At 41.2% G+C, this 17,920-nt stretch overlaps 1 protein-coding gene across 1 annotated transcript in view; it reads right to left on the bottom strand.

The window, feature by feature from the left end:
- Window positions 1–445: 445 nt before the first annotated feature.
- LOC132384998 (fidgetin-like) overlaps window positions 446–17,920 on the bottom strand; it is a 200,134-nt gene continuing 182,659 nt past the window's right edge. Inside the window, exons 5-6 of the mRNA XM_059956723.1 lie at window positions 2,278–2,643; window positions 446–1,857 (exon numbers count right to left, since the gene is read on the bottom strand). Coding sequence (XP_059812706.1) covers window positions 446–1,857; window positions 2,278–2,632 — 1,767 coding nt within the window. The 5' untranslated portion in view covers window positions 2,633–2,643. The remainder of the gene's footprint in view (window positions 1,858–2,277; window positions 2,644–17,920) is intronic.

Consider the following 17,920-nt stretch of genomic DNA (forward strand, 5'->3'; position numbering starts at 1 on the left):
AACCTGTCCAAGAGAGTTCATGATATCTGTGTTCAATACTCACAGCTTTCCTGAGTAACTGGAGAAAAATTATTTTGAAGCAACAGAACATTAAGAGCAAGAAAAAAAGAACCTGCTCTTCACTGCAGCTGGAGCAGTGACACTAATAAAATACAACACCAGAAATAAATATGGGAAAAATACAGAGGAACCTGACTGCCCTTGGTAATTTAGTTGATTTGGGATCATCTAAAAAGCTATTTTTCTGATTAAGGAACATATGAATGCTTACTTGCCAAACCAATAACTTCAGAAATGTTTTACTCCATAGAAATCCCACCAATTGATTTGCTTAGAACTTGTCTTTAGTGACATAACGGAAATTAATGTCAGGTATTTACTTTAATGTTGCTCACTTTGTTTATCCTGCCATCTCCCGATCTCTTAAACTTCCAAATCTTCTCTGTCAGACACAAGACCCAAACAACTTGCTCCATTCTGTGTACAACTTCAGATCCTTTTCTGAAATGCTGGGGCGGACTTTGCAAAATGCATTTTCAAAATCTTTGTAGGTGGCAGCTTTCCGCTGACCATCTTGCTCAGAAGCCGCTTCCTGGCAGAGCTGCATGAGATCGCTCCCTGAATATCCTTCTGTATTCTGAACAATTGAGCTAATTTCCCCATCACTCAGGCAATGGTCTTGTTGGGACAAGGTATAGATTAAAATTTGGCGCCTTGCAATGCTATCCGGTGGAGAGATATAAAGACGCTTTATAAAGTACCTGTGGATGGTCTCCTCAATATCATCCGGGTGCCTAGTACCTCCAATGACTATAATATGGTCACTGTTTGAGTTCAGCACATCTTCTACATGAGACAGTAATTTGGCTTTAATAGAATTAAGGTGGATGCTTCCTTCACCCACAGGGTTAGAGAGCATGACATCAAGTTCATTGATAAAGATGACAGATGGTTGACGAGACCGAGCTACAAGAAACATAGCCTGTAAGATCATCTCCCCATCTCCCTTCCACTTAGAGATGAAGGAAGAACCACTGACCTTCAGGAAAGTTGCCCCTAGGTGAGTGGCAATGCATCTTGTGAGCATCGTTTTGCCTCCTCCACGAGGTCCAAACAGCAAAATGCTTTTTGGTGCCCTATTTGCACCATTGTACGCTTCTGGCCTCAACAAAGGCCACAATATCTGTTGTTCAATCACTGCTTTTGCAGCATCCAGTCCAGCAATATCACCCCACTGTACAGGAGGACTCGAATCCACAATTTCATTGGTTACTAAGCTTAGGAGTTGAGAATCCATGCTTTTCAATTGCTCCTCCAACTGACTGCTCGCAGTAACCGTCTCGACTCTCCGAGCCTGCATCTGGGGGTTAAGCATGTGGTCTTGCTCATCCGCCACTTCGCTGTCCAATAATGCAGAAGTGAACTTCACAAAAGCTTCGGACGAGCTTGACTGAAGTGGAAGCTGTTCACTATTGTATGGTGGTGACATCATTCTTTTCTTCCCATGGTCGCCGTATTTATCAATAAGGTCATTCACAATACGTTGCTTCCTTGTTTTGAATTCTACAGGCAACGTGTCACCATTTCTACCAAAGTGATTGTCTTGACAATCACCAAGTGCCTCATCATTTGGCATCTGATACAAATGTAAAGCAGTCCTTTGTTGTCTATAACTGTACCTATTCAGACCCTCATCCTCTCTCAGGTTTGTATCAAATGTTTTTCTCTTCAAAGCACCGCTTGAGCCATTGGTAACAGGAGATAAAGAATCCTTAGTCAAACTATGGCTCTGGTAGGCATATCTTGGGTCTATGGAATGGCGGGATGAGGAAGGAAGACGAACAGGAGCTGGAATACCTAAAGGCGGAAGATGTACTCCTGAGTAACCAGGGCCAGAGCTCGACTGAGAAGGGTAATGGTTTGAGGGGTAGTTGTAGATTGAGTTTAGTCCAGTGAAAGTTGAATTATAAGAGGACATTAAAGTGGACCTGGAATGTACTGGCTGCAAAAAACTTGAACTACTTAAAGATGAAGTAAGAGAGGAAGGAACTGCAGATGTAGCTTGGCTACAGTGGTCTGAAGTTAAATAAGTTGTGGTGTAACCTTCCTGAGATGTTCCAATTGGTACAAGGCAGGATTGAATGCAGGAGGCAGAGGTAGGACCACTTGTATTACTTGGATAGCAAGGTTCGGAAAGACTGTTGGTCACCATAGAGGAACCTCCGATGCCTACGCTGCCACTTCCTGGTGGGAGGGTAGAATTAACTCTTGCTTTACTGCCTGTAAGACCATCATCTATTGAACTTGCAGAAAATGATCCTTGTTCATGAAAGGACATTTGCCAGGATTCGTTTTCATTCTTTTGTTCATTAATTGGTCCAAGTGGAGCATCTATGTAAGGATTTTGCTCTGGCCTCTCAAGTGAAGAGTTCACAGTCCCAGAGTACTTCTCTGCATATTTCTTGAGCAAATTAGAGGCTGTCAGTGCAGAAATGTCATCATTTGCCCACTCGTACCGGGGATGCTGCTGTATGAGATGGTTCTCTTCTGGTTTGTGAGCTAGAGAAGACATTGTGAATGAGAAATCGAGGTACTGCTCTGGTCCCTGAGCATGCTCTGGAGTCCAATGCATCTTCAATAGGCCTGAAAGGCAACAATATACATTGTGAACTAGATCTTCAAAGACTAGTTAATCAATATCTTACCAGGTTATCAAAAGATGGATCCAATTACCCATTTGTCAGAACAGAATGGACTATCTGTATTGATTTACCTGTAAAACCATACCATTACAATTATTTATACCCTTGTATGGAAGGTCTGCTATTATCCTTGTTGTCCCTATTTTCAGTGGACAATTAATGTAGAATTGAGTTGGAAAGAGCAGTAAGATTAGTGGGTGGAGGGACAGATCGTGAAGTTTCCAGTAAGTGCAGGATCTACTTTTACACTGAAAGTTTCGAGTAGGGCAATTCTAATATTGGAAAATATTCTTGGTAAAGGTCCTAATTGATTGACTTTCTAAGCATGAGATTCTCTTCCTGCCTATGAATATGATAAAATAACCTCCCAAAGTTCAGTTAAGGTGCATGCAATGCCAATTACCTGGCAATGTGCCTGAAATTGTTAGGGGAGACTTTCTGCCACTTTTTCTTTAAATGTACACTTTGCAATAATATAATTACATTTATTAACAGAATTTCCTTCTGTATTTTCCAGTGCTTCTAATTAAAGGTTTTACTTTAAATTTCATCATCACCCAAAAGACTTGAAACCCACTAGATACGGAAAGACCGGGATAGAGTGGACATGGAAAGGAGGAAAGTCTGGGATCCAATGACACAGCCTCAGAATAAAAAGGACGTCCCTTTAGAAATGAGATGAGAAGGAATTTCTTCAACCAGAGGATGGCAATTCTTTGGAATTTGTTGCCATAAAGGGCTGTGGAGGCCAACTCAATGGGTGATTTTAAGGCATATACTGATAGGTTCTTGTTTGGTAAGAGAATTAAGGGTTATGGGGAGAAGATGGGAGAATGATCTTTAAAAAGATCAGCCATGATCAAAAGTTGGAGCAGACTCAATGGGTTGAATGGCCAAATTCTGTTTCTGTGTTTTATGGTTGGAAGGTTATATAGTCTATCTTAATACTTTTGCCCAGAGCCAAATGCAGGGATCAGAGGAAAATGAGGTCAATAAGACATGCGGCTACTGGGATGAATTTTATAAAGCCCCATTCTGCAAATATACAATCAATGTAGATTGGAAAATCACAGCCAACAATTATCTTATGTACACAGGCCAATCAAGGCCAATCCATATGTCAGGCACACAATGTCTTCTTTGTGTCTGAAGTCAGTGTAATAATTGAAGAATTTAAGTTGCTTTAAGTGAGTATAGAAATTGCAATATATATATTGCATTGCAGTATAGAAATTTAGGCAGACACACAAGTATTCAATTAATCTACTTCAAAATCTCTTGATAAACATGATGCACGAATGTCAAATAACAGATTCCATATACTTTGGTGTCTAGATCATGTGATTTTTCAAACCCAGTGTTAACTTTTCTTCCTACTGGAGCAAAGGCTAACTGTAATGGAATGATGTTGGCAGTTACAAATATTCTGCATCAAAGTCATCCAAAATGTTTGAAGGGGGAAAATACAATAAAGTCAGCAGCATCTGTAAGTTGTAATTTAACTTTGTAAGTGAAGAAAAATATTGTATTTATATGAAACCTCTCAAAATCTCCTAAAGTGCAGTCACTGCTTTAATATTAATTAACCAACATAGACACAGCAATGTTTCAAAATTAACCGCCCAATTTCACAACCACCCCCCCCCCCCCACCCCCGGCCTAGAAGTCAATCTCTTAGCTTCTAATTAGACAATAGACAGTAGGTGCAGGAATAGGCCATTCGGCCCTTCTAGCCGGCACCACCATTCACTGTGATCATGGCTGATCATACACAATCAGTACCCCGTTCCTGCCCTCTCCCTATATCCCTTGACCCCGCTATCTATAAGAGCTCTATATAGATAATTAATGGATCATGTTTTTTAAATTTTTATTTTATTTAGTGATACAGCATGGAATCGGCCCTTCCGACCCTTCAAGCTGTGCCCCAGTGGCCACGCCCGCCCCCCGACAACCCTGATTCAACACTGCCCTAATCATAGGATAATTTACAGTGACCATTAACCTACCCGGTACACCTTTGGACTATGGGAGGAAACTGAAGTGCTCAGGGAGAGGACGTACAGACTCCTTGCAGATGACGTTGTAAATGAACTCCGACGTCTCAACGTCGCACTAACTGCTACGCTACTGTGATGGCCAAGTTTTTCAATTACTTGAACTGGATAAGGTAATAATGTTAGGCCTAAACAGATATACAATTAAAGTACAGCAACCAACAGCTCTAATGTTTTAGTTATAAAGTCCTGTACTCTATTTGCTTTACTGAATGCTGGATGTTCCAGGTACTTGCTGTAGTTTCAATCTAATGCAGAATTTGCAATGATAGCAAGACAAAATAATTCCCATGTCCAGGAAATAACCTTAAAGTGCCTAACTAGTCCACAAAGCTTTCTTTGAAAACTACCTTGTGTCAGATTTTTCTATTGAGTCGGGTTTTCCTAACCTTCAGGTTAGGAAAACATTGGGTTTGATTTTGCTCTGTATTGAATTAGTTAATCTCATCTGAGACCGTTATAGATATTGTAAGTGTCCTTAATTAAAACAGCCAATGTTTCCCCTTCTGATTGCTGCTTAGTGGCTCCTAATAAAATATCAGGCAAGGAGAGAAGATTCAGCGTCGACAGATCTCTCACTTCATAACGAGGAAAAAAGTGTTTTTGTGTGTGTGCAACTGACCCTGAACTAAGATGTGCAACTGGTAGAATAGACTTGAGATATCCAGTGTACAATAGATGTGCGGGACCCCAGTTGTGAAGCCACCCAGTGGAAAAATTTTCTTGGTCAGTAACAGGGAGCCAACAACCTCATGACAATGCCCCTTTACTTTCTCTTTCTATTCCCAAGGAAGACGTATGAGGAAGCAATTGTATTCACCACAATCCAACCTTAAAAACTTACTATTGACTAATTGTTCAAATTATCGTGCAATCATTATTTTGCCATTTTGCGTACAAAATCATTCCTTTTCTTTCCAGAGAAATATTCTGTACAAAAATATTCTATAAAATCAGCTGCCTTCAGAAGTGACAGCTAAGGTCTTGCAAACAATGCTTCTGTATTTTGATTTGGGCAATGAAACTGGGCTCAAATGGAAGGAAAATCAGTGGGAGATTGTCTGAGCCAGTGACGATAATTCAGTTACACATTACACACTGGTGTGGCATGGCAGCATAGTGGTTAGGACAACACTTCACAGTACCAGCGACCCAGGTTCAATTTCAGCTGCCGCCTGTAAACAGTTTGTACGTTCTCTCCATAACTGTGAGGGTTTCCTCTGGGTGCTCCGGTTTCCTCCCACAGTCCAAAGATGTACTAGTTGGTAGGTTAATAGATCATTGTATGTCATCCCGTGATTAGGCTAGGGTTAAATCGGGTCATTGCCGGGTGGCACAGCTTGAAGGGCCAGAAAGGCCTACCCCAATCTGTATCTCAATAAATAAATAAACATCATTATGGAAAAAGATAAAGATAACATAGGAATATAAATTGGATTGGGGATAATTTCATTAGAATGAGAAGTGACAGAGGAAAAAAGGACTGGAAATAGTCACTGTGGATAAATAGGTCTCAGAGCAAAGGGAGGTGTTCAAGTGACAGATAGAAGGGGAATACACACAAATTGCCAAAGGAACCCAGCAAGTCAGCAGTATCGATGTATAGGAATAAACAGACAAGGTGAAGGAGAATCCTAAGGGCTTCAACAGACATTTAAAAGGACAGCAAGGGACAAAATTGGTTCTTTGGAAGATCAAACTGGTAATCTATGTGTGGAGCTGAAAGATGGAGGGGAAGTATTAAATGATATTTTTTTTGCTCAGGAGACAGGCACAGAGTCTATAGAAGTGAGGCAAAGCAGTAGTGAGGTCATACACCCAGTACTGATTACAGAGGAGGAGGTGCTTGCTGTCTTGAGGCAAATTAGGATGGAGTCTGACAAGCTGTTCCTCAGCCCCTGTGGGAGGTTAGTGCAGAAATTGCAGGGGCCCTAGCAGAGAGATTTAAAACATGCTGAGCCAAGGGTGAGGAGCTGGACACAGGTACTTGGATAGACAGGGATTGATTAGGTATAGTCAACATGGCCTTGTGCAGGGAAAGTTGTGTCTAACTAAGCTTACTGGGTTTTTCAAGAAAGCTACCAGGAAATATGAGAAGGCAAGGCAATAGATATTGTCTACATAGAGTTTAGCAAGGCCTTTGACAAGGTCCCACATGGGAGTTTGGTCAATAATGCTTAGTTGCTAGGCATTCAGAATGAGGTAGTAAATTCAATTAGACATTGGCTTTGTAGGAGAAGCTAAAGGGTACAGTAGATGGTTGCCTCTCAGACTGGAGGCCAGGGTGCCACGAGGATCAGTGCTGGTTCTGTTGTTTGTCATCTATATCAACAATCTGAATGATAATGTGGCAAACTGGATCAGCAAATGTTGGATCATAGATGGGTCATATTCTGCATGGAGGTCGGTGACCAGTGGTGTGCCTCAGGGACCCGTTCTGGGACCCTTACTCTTCGTGACTTTTATAAATGACCTGGATGAGGAAGTGGAGGGAAGGTTTAGTAAATTTGCTGATGACACAAGGGTTGGAGGTGTTGTGGATAGTGTGGAGGGCTGTCAGAGGTTACAGTGGGACATTGATAGGATGCAAAACTGGGCTGAGAAGTAGCAGATGGAGTTCAACCCAGATAAGTGTGAAGTGGTTCATTTTGGTTGGTCAAATATGATGGCAGAATATAGTATTAATGGTAAGACTCTTGGCAGTGTGGAGGATCAGAGGGATCTTGGGGTTCAAGTCCACAGGACACTCAAAGCAACTACGCAGGTTGACTCTGTGGTTAAGAAGGTAGATAGTACATTGGCCATCATCAATTGTGGGGTTGAGTTTAAAAGCCAAGAGGAAATGTTGCAGCTCTATAGGACCCTGGTCAGACCCCACTTGGAGTATCGTGTTTAATCCTGGTTACCTCACTACAGGAATGACGTGGAAACCATCAACAGGGTGCAGAGGAGATTTACAAGGATGTTGCCTGGATTAGGGAGCATGCCTTATGAGAATAGTTTGAGTCAACTCGGCCTTTCCTTCTTGGAGCGACAGAGGATGAGAGGTGACCTGATTGAGGTGTACAAGATGATGAGAGGCATTAATCATGTGGATAGTCAGAGGCTTTTCCCCAGGGCTGAAATGGCTAGCATGAGACGACACAGGTTTAAGATGCTGGGGAGCAGGTACAGAGGAGATGTCAGGGGTAAGTGTTTTATGCAGAGAGTGGTGAGTGTGCAGAATGAGCTGCCAGCAACGGTGGTGGAGGTGGATACGATGGGGTCTTTTAAGAGACTCCAGGATGACTACATGGAGCTTAGAAAAATAGAGGGCTATGTGTAAGCCTAGTAATTTCTGAGGTAGGGACATGTTCGGCACAACTTTGTGGGCCAAAGGGCCTGTATTGTGCTGTAGGGTTTCTATGTTTCTATGTCACCAAGTTTGGGATATAGTGGACAGCAAGGAACACTACCCAAATTTGCAGTGAAATCTGGGCCAGCTGATAAAATGTCAGAAGAATGGCAAATGGAACGCAAGACCACAAACATAATTAGGCCATTTGGCCCATCAAGTCTGCTCTACCATTTCATCATAGCTACTTTATTATCCCTCTCAACTTTATTCACCTGCCTTCTCCCTGTAACCTTAGATGCCCTGACTAATCAGAATCCTATCAACCTCCTATTTCAGTATCCTCAATGACTTGGCCTTCTCAACTGCCTATGACAATGAATTCCATCTAAAGAAATTCCTCCTGCTCATCTGGTCCTAAACTCACCCACTATAGGAAATATTCTCTCCACATCCACTATACAGACCTTTCAATATTTCATAGGTTTTAAGGAGTCCCCACTCATTTTTCTAAACTCCACTGAGTACCTACAGGCCTAGAACCATCAAACACACCTCATACATTAACCCTTTCATTCCTGAAATCATTCTCGTGAACCTCCTCTGGAGCCTCTCCAATGTCAGCACACATTTTCTAAAATAAAGGGCCCAAGACTGCTCATAACACTGAGGGTGGTCTGACCATTGCTTTATCAAGTCTCAGCATTAAATCTTTGTACTTGTATTCCAGTCCTCTCGAAATGAATGCATTTTAATTGCCTTCCTTGCCACCGACTCAACCTGCAAGTTACCCTTTAGGGAATTCTGCACAAGGACTCCCAAGTCCCTTTTCACCTCTGATTTTTGAATTTTATGCCCATTTAGAAGATAGTCTGGCCTTTATTCCCTCTACTAAAGTGCCTAAACATGCACTTCCTTATTATATATCTCACCTACTTCTTTGCCTATTCCCCCGTCTGTCTCAGTCCTTCTGCAGATACACTAATTGCACCTCCACCCATCTTCATATCATTTGCAAACTGAGCCACAAAGCCATCAATTCCGTCATCCAACCATTGACATATAACGCGAAAAGAAATGCTCCCAACACCAACACCTACGGAACACAACTAGTCACTGGCAGCAAACCAGAAAAGGCTCCCTTTTTTCCCACTCTTTGCCTCCTATCCAAGTTATTAGCTTTCCTGTAATACCACGGACTCTTACCTTGTTAAGCAGCCTCACTTGGCCTCCTCAACTGCCTATGACAATGAATTCCATCTTAAGAAATTCCTCCTGCTCATCTGGTCCTAAACTCATCCACTATAGGAAATATTCTCTCCACATCCACTATACAGACCTTACAATATTTCATAGGTTTTAAGGAGTCCCCACTCGTTTTTCTAAACTCCACTGAGTACCTACAGGCCTAGAACCATCAAACACTCCTTGTCACCTTGTCAAAGGCCTTCTGAAAATCCAAGGAAACAACATCCATCGACTCTCCTTTGTCTATCTTGCCTATAATATCCTCAAGGAATTCGAACAAATTTGTCAGGCAAGATTTCCCCTTCAGGAAACCATGCTGATTTTGGCCTAATTTATTATGTGCCTCCAAGTACCCCGAAACTTCATCCTTTATAATGGACTTCTACATCTTCCTAACCATTGGAGTCAGGCTAAGTGGCCTATAATTTCCTTTCTTCTGCCTCCCTCCCTTCTTGAAGAGTGGAGTGACATTTGCAATTTTCCAGTCCTCTGGAAACATGCCAGAGTCTAATCATTATTGAAAGATCATTACTAATGCCTGCAGTGGCATTCTGCAGGTGACGTCCTGCCTGAGAAGCGACTTGGATCTGCTCCAGTTTGCCTACTGGCACAACAGGTCCACAGCAGATGCCATTTAATTGGCATTTCACTCAACCCTGGAACATCTGGACAGCAAAGATGCATACATCAGGGTGCTCTTATGACTATGTGGCCAAGCACAGCTTCAATGCCATATTTTATTTAAAGTGCCTTGAAAAAGTATTCAGTCCCCCACCACTATATACAAACTTTACTGTTTCATTATCTAATTGTAAAATATATAGAAGCAGGATTTTGAGCTAATCTATAAAACATTGTGCATCATGACAAATAAAAAGAAAAATTCCAAAATCTGTCAACAATTTACTAAAAATTAAAAACCAAAATTGTGAGGCTGAAAAAGTATTCATCCCCTTTGTAATCACTATACTAACTTCCCTGCCTTACAAACTCATTCAATTTGTTAATGCAGAAAATTGGAGGATTACCTGTTTTCACGAAATTCATAAAAATAAATACCCCCTCTGTCTGTAAGGTCCAACAGTATGGTAAATTTTCAACAGACCAAACCAAAATGAAGAAAAAAAGTATTCAAGACCAGTCAAGGAAATGGTAACAGAGAAGCATAAATATGAGGAGAAGTACAAGACCATCTCGAAGGCACTGAACATACCTTGGAGCTTCGAGCAGTCTGTCAGGGAAAAAGTGGAAAAAAATGTGAAACCACAACAACACTGGCTGGGTCAGGCTGCCCCTCTAGACTTAGATGTCGGAGAAGAATGGCACTTGTGAGAGAGGCTACTGTGACACCAACAGTCACTCTGAATGAGCTGCAGAAGCCAGTGGCTGCAACTGGAGATGAAGTTTGTGGCTCCACAATCTCTAAGGCCTTGCACAAAAACGGTATTTATGGAAGAGTGGCAAGGAAGAAGTCCTGGCTGAAAAAATATCATATCCTTGCTTGTACAGACTTTGCAAAGCATCACTTAGAAGACACTGTAAAGATGTGAAAGAAGGTCTTGTGATCGGATGAGACTAAAGTGGAACTTTCTGGCTTCAACACTAGGCAGTGCGTGTGCCACAAATCTAGTACTGCACATCAGCCAGGTAACACCATCTCTACTGTAAAGTATAGTGGAGGCAGCATCACACTATGGAGATGCTTATCAGCAGTAGGGCAGGGACTGGAAATCTGGTCAGAATTGATGGGAAGGTGAATGCGACTAAATACAGGGATCCTGGATAAAAACGTGCTAGCCTCTGCCGGAAAGCTTAAACTGGGGAGGATGTTTGTCTTTCAGCAGGACAACAACCCGAAGCACTCCACCAGAGCAACCATGGAATGGCTTCAAATGAAGAAAGTTATGTCCTTGAGTGGTCCAGTCAAAGTCCTAACCTTAACCCAATGGAACATCTCTACCAAGACCTCAAGATCACTATCCACCGCCACTCCCCAACTAATCTGGCACACCTTGAGCAATTTTGCAAGGAGGAATGGCCAAATCTTGCTCCATCACATTGTGCAACGCTAATAGAGACTTATCCAAGACAACTGGCTGTAATAGCTGTGAGGGGTGGTTCAACTAAGTACTGAGCAAAGGGGGATGAACTGCTGACACTACAGTTTCTGAATTTATAGTTTTTCATGCTTTACAATTTTCCCCGTTTATGGGCTCTATTGTGAAAAAGGAGCATATGACTCACAAATATAAGTTCTCTGTTAAATTGATCAAAATCCCTGGTTGCAATACTCATTTATGTGAACAAAGTGTTGGGGCTGAATAGTTTTTCAAGGCACTGTATTTTGGTACCCTCTTTTATATTATTGGCCAGCTTCCCTTCATATCTTACCTATTCTCTCTTTATGGCATTTTTAGTTGCATTCTGTTGCTTTTTAAAAGCTTCCCAATTTTCTAACTTCCCACTAATTTTGAGATATTATATGCCCTCTGCTTTGCTTTTGGTCTCCCATCTTAGACATCCCTTGTCAGCCCTGGTTGCCTCATCCTTCCTTTAGAATACTTCTTCATCTTTAGGATGTATCTATCCCGCACTTTCTGAATTGCCCCCAGAAACTCCAGCCATTGATGTTCTGCCATCATCCCTGCTAGTGTACTCTTCCAATGAACTTTGGCCAGCTCCTCACTCATGTCTCTATAATTTGCTTTACTGCACTGTAAGGGTGATAGATCTGACTTTACCTTCTCTCTCTCTAACTGCAGGTATGTTCTATCATATCATGATCACTGCTTCCTAAGGGTTCCTTTACCTTAAGCTCCCTAATCAAATTTGGTTCATTGGCCAACACCCAGTCCAGGATTGCTTTTCCCCTAATGGACTGATCACAAACTGCTCTAAAAAGCCATCTCTTAGGTATTCTACAAATTCCCTCTCTTGAGATCCAACACCACCAACCTGATTTTCTCGATCTATCTGCATATTGAAACCTCCATGGCTATCATATCATCGCCTTTTCTATCTCCCATTGTAATCTGTATCCCACATCCCAGGCCACTATATAACTCACATCAGGGTCTTTTTACCCTTGCAGTTTCTTAACTCTACACATTCTGATCCTATGCCACCTCTTCCCAAGGATTTCATCTCATTTTTACAACAGAGCCACACCATCCCCTCTGCCTAACTGCCTGTCCTTTCAATACAATGTGTATCCTTGGATGTTAAGCTCCCAGCTTTCAGCTACAACTCAGTGATGCCCACAACATCATGCCTACCAATCTCTAATTGTGCTACAAGATCATGCAATGTATGATTCTTCTGAAAATTATTCTATTTTGTTGAATAAAGGACTTCCACTTCTCTCAGCTACAGCTTCAGTTCAGCATTACAACACACTGCACAGTTCTGGTCACCACATTATGGGAAAGCTATGACTGCACGGGAGAGGGTGCATAAATTTTTGAGGACTATAAAATTGCAGCTATGAGAACAGATTCTATAAGATAAGGCAGTTTTCTGCAGAACAGAAGAGATTAAGGAAGGTTTATATAAAATTACAAGGGGCCCTGTATCAAATAAGTAGGAAAATTCAATAATACAGTAGCCAAAAATTAGTGGGCATAAATTTAAAGCAACCCCATTCTTCTACCCACTCCCTGTAACCTTTGATGCTTTTACAAATCACGAACCTATCAACCTCCATTTTAATTATACCCAATGACTTGGCCTCCCGTGCCAAATGTGGCAATGAATCACACAGATTCACCACCCTCTTCCTAAAGAAGTTCCTCTTCATCCCTGTTGTAAAGAGATGTACTTCTATTCCGAGGCTGTGCGCTCTGGTCCGAGACTCCCCCACTGTAGGGAAAATCCTCTCCATGTCCACTCTGTCTCAGCCTTTCAATATTTGATTGGTTTCAATGAGACATTCCTTCATTCTTCTAAACTCAAGTGAGTACAGACCCAGAGCTAAAATACGTTCCTCATATGTTAAAACCTTTCATTACTAGGGTTGTTCTCATGAGCCTTCTCTGGACCCTCTCCAATGCCAGTACACCCTTTCCTAGATATGGGACCAAACAGCCTCAGTAGATATCATATATTGTCTGTGATATTCTGACAACCCATTCCCTAGTCCAGAGAAGCTCACTCCAATTACAGCATTCCAGTAAGTGCCCCAGCTGTGGTAACTTACCTTTCTTTTATTTAGTGGCTTCCCAATTAGCGTAGATTGAGTATAAGAGTAAGGAACTCAATTTACAGCTATATAAAACTTCAGTTCAGCTGCACTTGGATAATCATGTGCATTTCTGGCTGTACAGAAGAGGTTCACCAGGATGCTGCCTGGTTTAGAGGGCATGTGCTATAAGGGGAGGATGGACAAACTTGGGTTGTTTTCTCTGGAGCAGCAGAGGCTGAGGGGAGTCCTGGTAGAGGTTTATAAGATTATGTGAGACAGAGATAGGGTGGACAATCAGAATTTTGTTTTCCCGGGATTGAAATCTGAAATACTGGAAGATGAGCATTTAAGTTGAGAGGGTGAAAGTAAAGATAAGGTGTGCAGGACATTTTTTTTTAAAGAAGAAGAGATAATGGTGGGTTTTTGGAACAGGGCGAGTGGTGGAGGCAGATGTTATAGTGACGTTTAAGAGGCTTTTAGATAGGCACATGAATATGCAGAGAACGGAGGGATATGGATCACATCTAGGCAGATTTAGTCTAATTTATTATTGTGTTTAGCACAGACATTATGGCCTGAAATGCCTTTTCCTGTGATCTACTGCTCTATGTTCTATGAGGTGACCCCTTAAGACAAATAAGGAACCATAAATAGGTACTCACACAATTTGAACACAGGTTACTTTGCAGCATTTTTCAGTACCTACCCCAGTGACATTTCATTTTTAAATTCAGTTACTTTCTTATTTCACCCTGTAAAGTATGCCTTGTTGCTGTGAAGGTGCTCACAAATATTTGGTCGTGTGAACGGCTGTGTTCTGCAAATTTTTGTTTTTAGTAACAAAGCTGTGCATTCAGAGTGAGAAAATAATGGAAAGGTGAGATCAGAAACGTTTCTTTAAAACACTGATAACAGGCAAGACATAGACATCAGCATCGTCTAGTGGATTGACTATGAAATATCACAGTCCTCCATTTTGACATAATTATTGATAAAACCAGCAAAATAATGAACATCAGTAAAAAAAAAGTAAAGAAAGAACTTGCATTTATATTGCATCGTTATTGACCATAAGATGTCCCAAACAATTTTGCAGCCAATGAGGTACATTTGAAGCGTAGTCTCTGTTGCAACATAGGAAATGTAGCTGCCAATTTGCGCACAGCAAGCTCCCGCAAGCAGCAATGAAATACACGAAGCAGGTATTGGACTACTCAGGCATGTTTATTGTTTCTTGGAGGATCCTTCCCACTCCAAAACAGCTTCACGAAGTCTGAAAAATACTTAGTAAGGTTTTCATGAGAAATACATGCATAATTATACAGTTGCTCAGGATGTTTGAAAAAGTACCACAGTTCAACCTGACAAAAGTAAAGTTAATAGAACATAATATTTTAAGTTTGATTTATCTTCTTCTGCGCATGTCAAGTTAATTTTTTCTGCGTCTCAGCTTTAACTTTTACTTTGCAATTGCAAGCAAGCTGATTACCCATATTACCACATTGCTAGCTGTTATTGCATTAAGTGCTCTCTTTTATCAGCTATGTAATATGCACAATATGTACATATATGTACAATTCCTTGTAATATGTTGCAAATATCACCCTCCTAAATAAAAACATCTTTGCTACCACACCATTTAAAACTTTGCCTCTTCTTCATAGTCTTCAAATGTTGCTGCCTCCTGCAACTTGCTATGCCACCCAGCCACATGGCTCTGACCAAAGTCCAAATCATGCAATGGTTGGTCACTATCGTTTGTCGTTCTTCCTGATCTAACTCAATTTAACTGCACTGTTCTCTTCCAAAACCTCTGTTCTTCACTCAACAGAATTTCCTCACTTAACTCATTCAGCTGTAATCAAAAATTCACCAACAATAGTTCATCTTCTCATGCTTTTATCATTGGCTCTGGAGTTTCTCGGTAATTTAGCACCAAACCTCTAATTCCCCATCTATATACTGTTCCTTGGCAACATCCCCCAAAAACGTAGGATTTTCTTCATTGACACTCATGTAGCTCTATCTCCCTGCAGCTCCTGCAATGCTCTACATTAAAGCTGAACCAACTATGATTTCCTCCAACTAAACTTTGGAAAAATTGAGGATACTTGCTTCTGACTCCATTGCAAGCTTTTTTTCCCCCCACAATTTCTTCACTAAACATGGCTGCTGTCTCAGGCTAGGTATACTGGGTGGTCCTGAGCTTAGGTTCTGCACCCATATCTTCTCTATAACAAAGACTGCCTACTTTCACCTCCATAATATTGTTTTCCTTTATCTGTGCTTCAGCCCCAAACCACTATTTGTGTCTATTAACTCCTGACTTGAATACCCTATGAAATTTCCCACCTTCCACCCTGCTCATCTAACTCTTTTGCTGCCCAAATCCTAATTCACTCCTCAAGTCTCCCAAGTTGTTTCAATTAATATATTCTTCTAAAACTTACCTCATTCATCATGCTCTTAGTCTTCCTTTGTTATGTCTCCTCATTTGGCACAGCATTGATTGTTGACTGATTGTTCTTCTGTAAAGGTTCTAGGAACACTTCACTTTAAATATGCCAAGTGTTGATGTCTTGAAGTTCAGTGATCGCTGCAGCTGGCGGAGTCACCCCAAGGAAGCCCCAGCTTGAAAAACACTTTGGAATTGTGGCGGCAATTGGCTCAGGGAAAAGTCCCACCCTGCTGCTTCCCCACCAGGAATCCAACCGACCATACTAAATAATAGAAACGATTACCATCGAGGACATTTTGGAGTGCAGCAGCCTTTGCATTGTAGGAGGGAATAGTCTAAGCAGAGAAGAGACAACAGCCACACGACTTACAGTTGCACTGTAAGTGACCTATTTTGGAGCAACTATGCAAGAGGTGGTAGCATCAGCCAATAGGAGCCACAGGGACAGATAACACTGGACAACAAATTTTTTCCAAAATTGTTGCTTCCTCAGAATTTTGTTTTGTTTATGATAGACTGCTTGAAGACGAACACAAATATAATTTCAGAATACTTGTATCACGTAGGAATTTGGAGAAACAAGAAATTAACTTTTATTGAATATAATGTGTTTAATTGCATAATGGTGCTGATGGTTTACAATAGTTCAACTAAGTTAAAAATATTCTGTTAATGATTTTCGTTTGTACTCAGTGTCTGAGGCTTCTCGCTTAAGTGTCCAACAATAATTCGCCAGCTTTGATGGATTCCAGTTGCCCTGATATCGTTTCTCCATGACCGCAATGTCCTGGTGAAACCTTTCATCGTGCTTGTCACTAACAGCACCAAGATTTGCAGGGAAGAAGTCTAAATGGGAATGCGGAAAATGAATCTTTAGTGACATATTGCATTTCATGGTTTTATACGCTTGAAACATGCTTTCAATCAGCTGCATGTATTTTGGTGCTCTGTAGATGCCGAGAAAAATTTCAACAACTTCTTTGAATGCCTTCCATGTGATTTTCTCCGGTCCCACTAGAAATTCTTCAAATTGCCTGGCATTGATTACCTGTTTGATTTGTGGACCAACAAAAATGCTTTCCTTAATCTTGGCATCAGTTATTCTGGGAAGCATCTGTCTCAAATATCAAAATCCTTCATAGAAATTTCTGTGCCTGGTGATAGCAAATTTCATCCATACAGTCCTGAACCCAGTAATTATTACTGAAACCTGTCCTGCCATGAAGCAGCCGCGCTGCCTAAGCATGCCTGGCCAAGATAGGAAACTTTCCAGCTTACATTGTATGCAGCATTTTAATTAACTCAAATTATGAATTGAAATAATAAACACAAGTTATTTTTTTTTAAATGGTGCATGACAGGGAAATTTCATGGTGATTTTCATGATCAGTAGCCCAAAATTCATAAGATACACCTAAAGGTATTCATGAAGCAAAATCTTTGTTGTCCGGTGTAATCATGCATATTTGCACGGCCATTGGTAATGGCATCAAAAGGCAAGCCCTTTATTCTGAGGAAGTTGGCTCTTTGAGAAGAAAGGACATGGGAGTGAGGGAAGGTCATATACAAAATTATGAGAGGTATAGATAAAGTGGATGCAAGCAAGCTTTTACTCTTGATGAGACTAGACCTAGAGGTCATAAATTAGGATGAAAGATGAAATATTTAAGGAGAACCTGAGGGGGAGCTTCTTCACTCAGAGGGTGGTGCGAGTATGGAATGAGCTGTCAGCAGAAGTGGTTGATAGGGGTTCAATTGCAATGTTGAAGAGAAGTTCGTGTTTAATTGTCATTCAACCATACATGAATACCCACAAATCCAGCCAAATGAAACAGTGTTCCTCTGAGGCCAAGGTGCAAAACACAGGATCAACAGCACACAGCACATATAGCACATATAAGATAGCAGTAAATATACAGTCACACACACAGAAAATACAGT

The sequence above is a fragment of the Hypanus sabinus genome, chromosome X1 (genome assembly GCF_030144855.1).
Source record: "Hypanus sabinus isolate sHypSab1 chromosome X1, sHypSab1.hap1, whole genome shotgun sequence".
Classification (NCBI taxonomy): domain Eukaryota; kingdom Metazoa; phylum Chordata; class Chondrichthyes; order Myliobatiformes; family Dasyatidae; genus Hypanus; species Hypanus sabinus.